Source organism: Paramisgurnus dabryanus, chromosome 12 (assembly GCF_030506205.2).
Source record: "Paramisgurnus dabryanus chromosome 12, PD_genome_1.1, whole genome shotgun sequence".
In the NCBI taxonomy this organism is placed as follows: Eukaryota; Metazoa; Chordata; class Actinopteri; order Cypriniformes; family Cobitidae; genus Paramisgurnus; species Paramisgurnus dabryanus.
Window position 1 is genome coordinate 26,696,375 of NC_133348.1, and position 6,000 is coordinate 26,702,374.

The following is a 6,000-nucleotide window of genomic DNA, read 5'->3' on the forward strand; positions in this document are numbered from 1 at the left end:
TGCTACATGTAAAATTTTTTTAAAAGGACTTGAAAAATTACAATTAAATTTATGCACCATGTGTATGTGCAAGATTCATATAAGTCATAACCAGGGCCAGACGGAATCTGCTGACTTTTTTGCTTTTTCTGTAGAATTTTTTTGGAAAAATTCGCAGAATTCTGTGGAATGATTTTAAATGTTTTTAGAAGATATTAGAGAATTTAAGATATAAATATTACAAAATTGCATCTAAAATAATTTCTTTTTAATATATATATATATATATATATACATATCAATGCCGCTTACAAACTAAATCTCACTGAACGGGTGCGTTTTATTGCAATGCCATGAGGTAAAAGTCATGGCAGTGCAAAAACCTCCTCAGGTCTGACCGTCTGACATTGCGCCAGTCTGATGTGCGCAAAAAAATCACCAATCACTGTTCATGTCAATCTTACATCAGTTTAAAGAAACAGTAATATATATTTTAAAAGGGACTTTTTAAATAAGTCAGATTTCAAATGTATTCGAGTACGAGTCGAGGCCGAGTCAAAATGCTCAAGAGTCCATGACAAGCCCAAGACCATTAAAATATGGTCTCGAGACCGAGTCAAAGACTGAGTCCGAGTCTCGAGTACTACAACACTGTGTGCTTGTCAATGATGGGCACTAAATCTGCGGGCGCGGATTCCGTTTGGCCCTGGTCATAACATAGTTTTGTGTGAGGTACAGTAAAAACCAATCATTATTAACTGATAATTGTCTTCCTCATCAATACATATATCTTTTCTGTTTTTTTTTTTTTTTTTTTGAAAAAATACAGGGTTGGAACAACACACACACACAAAATTCCAAAATAAACTTTTAAGATGTTTATCTTTAGGCTAAAATGTTTTAGGTGGTATTGCAAGTTTCCTGCCTATGATGTCATCATCACTCCCCCTGTAGAGAATTACAAGACCGTAAGCTGTAGTTTACCACAAATGCATGCACATCGTGATGAAAAAATGCATAAAAATTCATAAAGCTACATTCACTGCACCTGTTCACTACTTTATATCTTTCTTTATATGTCAGCGTTAAAGGAAAGAATCAGGGTAGTGATTGAATGAGTGAGTGAGACACGAAGTGTGTGTGACTATATATGTGTGTGGGTGGTGGAAGATAAACCACACTGCAGGACCTTTTAAAAAACTCTTCTGCAGCCAGTCTTCTCAAGACAAACCCATCTTCGTCTTGACACCATCACACACGACTCTGAGCCTTGCAGATATGAGCGGCAACAGATACGGCCATTCATCTCCTCCAATGTTCCTGGTGGATTCTGGTGGAGGTCATCCCAGAGAACATCAGTATTATCATGAGCAGGTGCTTGGGCAGGGAAATCCACCCCTGGTGCCCTGCTGGACGTTCCCTCCTGCTCGAGCCAAGATGAAGAGAAGGGGAATAATGAACAAAGGAATGACTTGGGTATTGGTTATGATACTTCTGTTGGTTTTTGCGGCCTTGGGGCTCGGAGCCTACCAGATCCTGAGGTTACAGAATCAAGTGGAGAGACTTACACAGGTAAGAATGACTGGGTTGTGCATTATGGGGCGGTTTCTCGGACAGGGCTTATCCTCGTCCCAGAATAAAATGCATGTTTGAGCTGCCTTAATTTAAAGACATCTTGCATGTACACATTTTAATGTATATTAGTGTCATTGTTTTGTCCCAAGCAAAAACTTACTTACAAAACTAAGCCTCTGGATTAGACTTAATCGTGTCTGGAAAACTGCCCCAAAATGTATTAACTTTCTACATATGTATGAAAATACTGTTTCAATATATGAAACCTAAATGCATTTAAATATCACAAGGGAACTTTTTAAACAAAACATTGTGTTAAAATAGTTTTATGTTATGTATTTTAATATTAAACAAGATTTAAAAACATTTATTATATTTCATTTTAAGAGGAACTAACATATCTATTAAAAATTACTTTAGGATCAGTTGGATATCATTGCAAAAATCCTGTTTGGAATTTTTTTCCCAAAGATGACACTAATTTCTGTCATTCAATTATTATTTTTTTTTATATTTTTGTGTAGCAAAACACTTTTTGTGGTGACTAAACAACTAGTGATATTGAAGCCTTAATATAAATACATAATTTGGTTACTCATACCCCACATGAAAAGCAGTCAGACATTTCCTAAGTGTTGTCATATGAATCTCTTCAGTATATTTTTTTCACTTTCCATTTTGACATATGCACATGACTGAGTAGGACAAAACTGCGACAGAAAAAAAAATGTGGTTACTGGTCAAAAGCTACAGGATATCCTCTAATTCAACCAGAGCAGTCAAACAGCTAAAAGTTTACTACACTAAAAAAAAAAGGTTAAAAAGTTGTACATTTTTGTCACTGGTACCTTCTGAAAAGGTCCTAATAATATATATTATTTAGGTTCAGATATGTTCCTTTAGGGTACCAGTGTGTGCTACTGACCCAGTGACCACTTTTGTACCTCCATGTACCTTTATCTGAGAGTGTAGATGTAAATTTACAGCATCTATATTATAGACAAATTTCTGTATGTTCTGTTGTGTGCATACACTATATATGGTGACCATGTGACTATAAGTTTGACGTGACCCTATATTTTCTCACCTTTAATGTCAGGAAATGCCTGCACAAGGTGAAAGCATCGCTCAACAGAAGCAAGTTGGTGAGTAAACCACTTTATTATATAGCATAGCATTTATTAGTATTGTCATGAGCTAAATCTTTTTCTGGGATAAGCTGAATAGCAATGCTGTTCTGTTTAACAGGCCTACCTGCTGAGTTGATCAAGATGAAAGAAAATACAGCCGCACATTTAATCGGTAAGTTTGGCCAACAAACATCCAAAGATTTACACAAATGCCCTTTAAAAAACCTGATGTAACCTTTGCTGATATATTGCTGTAGTGCTGGCACAGGTTACTTCCTGTACTTGAAAGTCCTTCCTGTATTTTTTTCAGCTGGGAATTATTTCAAACACTTTTTTGTATCTGACCTGGATTCTTTTTTAACAACAGGCCGTGCAGACCAGCGCTCATCATCCGGAACTCTGAAATGGGAAACTAAACTTGGTGGGGCGTTCACAAATGGCATCCAGTACATCAACGGCGGTCTTCAAATCAATGAGACTGGTTACTACTTTGTTTACTCCCGCGTGGAGTTTTTGTTATACACATGCAGCCACAAAGACTCTCACACCCACACGGTTAGTAGGCTAAGACACGGGCAAAATCGAACCATCATGGAGGACCACCAAGAGGGCTTCTGTATGCCGTCGAGCAAGCAGAAACGGATGACAGGAAGTCATCTGAGCTCTCTTCAACGTCTCCAAGAGTCAGACTGGCTATTCGTTAATGTTTCACACCCACAATTGCTCAGCAAAAATGTTGAGAATAATTTTTTTGGCCTTTTTAAGATCTACTGATGCTTGGGAAGAACTTTAGTTTAGGTCAAGAGGTTATAGTAGGGTCTTATCTATCCTAAGATAACCTCAGCATCCATGCATTCGATGCAGTGGGACCTGTTTGCTTGGCATTGTCGAATCATATTTGATTTCGATCAGAATGTATCTGTTGCCTGTGTTCAATAAGTTCTTGTTTTGTAAAAAGAGGAGAAAAGTTTTGCAAAAGAGATTTAAGATTGAACGAACACTAATATGCTGCTGAATCAGGATGGTTAAATGTAGGTATTTATTTTCTTTAAAAACTAAAACTGTATACTGTTGACTGTATACTAATGTGAATAATGGTCACATTGACTGATAAGTAATATTAATACATGGATAAATGTTTAATTAATTTAATGTTATTGATAGCACAACTGAAAGTGAACAAGCAGAGGATGTCTCACACTCTTGTAAAGCAATATTTTGTGGTGAGATCTTTCCAATAGCACGGCTATTATTTGCATCTTATAGTGGGCAGGTTGTAGGCAAAATTATACCGATTGTTGGTGGAATATTTCCATGGTTATTTATATAAACATTTGATCTGACTTGCCACATTCTTGAGTTTAACTTAATAAAGTAAAATAATGTAATAAAGATATCACTTACACCTTAACTTGATGCATTCTAAATGCATTTTCGTTCTTTATCAAGGTGACTGATTTAGGACTGTGTTGTCAGCTGTTTTGTATATCCTCTACAGACCGCAAAAGGCAACTTTGCAGGGTTATGGTTTCATTCCTCGTCATTTCTGCAAAGACCCCTAGGTTGGCTTCACTGCAGTCTTTGCTAAAGCACACCTCAAGATTTATAAATGTGCTCCGTGCAAGTCTAGCTGTTACAGTACACTGTGTGCTTTTACAATTCTCACACTTCCTTCCTGCAGAATGTTCGAGGGGTTAAAACATGAAATAGAAATGTGCCTTTAGCATTTATTCATTCAGTTTCTTGTCCAACAAAGTATTTATTGTATCAGTGTCTGCTGTAGTTGAAAGTAGGATATTTTTACAGATGTTAGAAAAGTAAACAATATAGCTAGTTTTACTCTTGTTACTATTGGTTCAGTTAAACTGTTTCGTTGTCCATTAGATCTTTGGTATAGCCCCCAAAACTTTCACCTCCCACAAAGGTGAGTGGAAACATCACTTACTCTTTCAGCCCCTTCAGCCTCTTTGGACAGGCTCTTTGCATACCACAGGAAGTGACCACTGGAGAGTCATCACCCACAAATCCTCCAGTAAGCATTTGCAGTCTCAAACTATGCTTCAAGGTCTTCTAGGTAGATGATACAATTCAATTGCATGTATGGAGTGCTTCTTAACATGGTTCATGGTTCCAAAGGAGCTTTACATGAAGTATAAACAATAACCAATTTACCAGTAAGAGAGGTTGTAAGATTACCAGTAATTTACTGTGTGAACAAAAAACAGGATTACTGGAATTTAGAACGGACGACGTCAGAACCAGATTGATCTCACGGAAAGTCGTGTTATAGTCACGCAAAATTTGATTCATATTCATAATTTATTCATATCCATTGAGCTTTTATCGAATCTCTTTTTTCGTGTCACTTGCACAAATTTCTATAGTTTTTCGTGTCCATTGCACAACTTTCTTTTTCGCCTCATTTTATGTATTGTTTTCTGCATAGTTTTTTCTTATTTTCTTACCATTGTTGCTTGGGGTTGGGGTTAGAATCAATTTATGATACATTTTTAGACATCCTGACCCAAACCCCAACTTCAGGCAAGAATAGTTTTACAAGCCGAAGAAAAGCCAATGTAGAAACCAATACATAAAAGTACATCCTAACCTAAACCCCAAATCAAACGATACATAAAATGACACGAAAAAGAAAGTAGTGCCACGGACACGAAAACATATTTATAGAAAATCGTGCGAGTGACACGAAAAATACATTCATGCTAAAAGCTACCCTGGGTTTCCCCAAATTTATTCACGCTGCAAGTCTAGCATTGAAACTATGGGCCATTTTTTCCCTGAAATAGGGAACCAATCACAGAACCGGGAGGGGGCAGCAAGATGTTGACGATGTCTATGCGACACACTGAAGCCAGTTTTGTTTATCCAACATGTCATCAGATGCGAAGTTACTTTTCGATGCAGCCTTAGATAGTGTTTGAAGTAGTTTTGAATGCAAGTTTATTTAAATAAAGAGCAGCTTTCGCCGTTAAACAATTTCATATCCAAGAAGGATGTTTGGATATGGCAAGACATGATAGCCACAGAGTTTTCTAGGATCAATCTGCTAGGCATCGTCGTCGACGAAGAACATTTAACTTATAAATGGTTAGTGGTATTTATTAATATCATATTGCCATTATGCCTGTACTGTGGTTGTCACAGTGCCACTAAATTGTGTTGCTTTTCAATATCAGTATACAGCTAGCAGTTTAGTTGCAAAGCTTTCAGCTGTGTGCACAAGAACAGATAAAAGTCTTTTACATTTGAATTGATGTCGCTCTACATATGTCATCTGGTATAATTGAAACGATTGGCT

General features: G+C 36.9%; 1 protein-coding gene across 1 annotated transcript; it reads left to right on the forward strand.

The window, feature by feature from the left end:
• The first annotated feature begins 148 nt into the window (after positions 1–148).
• On the forward strand, positions 149–4,082 carry faslg (Fas ligand (TNF superfamily, member 6)). The gene is made up of 4 exons (XM_065257371.2): positions 149–1,551; positions 2,654–2,699; positions 2,803–2,856; positions 3,052–4,082. Exons 1-4 carry the CDS (start codon positions 1,258–1,260, stop codon positions 3,456–3,458), a joined length of 801 nt encoding a protein of 266 aa, XP_065113443.1. The 5' UTR covers positions 149–1,257; the 3' UTR covers positions 3,459–4,082.
• Positions 4,083–6,000: the final 1,918 nt, after the last annotated feature.

Excerpts from the sequence above, each read along its gene's own strand:
- faslg (XM_065257371.2), top strand. The coding sequence starts at position 1,258 with ATGAGCGGCAACAGATACGGCCATTCATCTCCTCCAATGTTCCTGGTG. Across the intron at positions 1,552-2,653 it reads AAGTGGAGAGACTTACACAG|GAAATGCCTGCACAAGGTGA; the intron begins GTAAGAATGACT and ends CTTTAATGTCAG. Across the intron at positions 2,857-3,051 it reads TACAGCCGCACATTTAATCG|GCCGTGCAGACCAGCGCTCA; the intron begins GTAAGTTTGGCC and ends TTTTAACAACAG.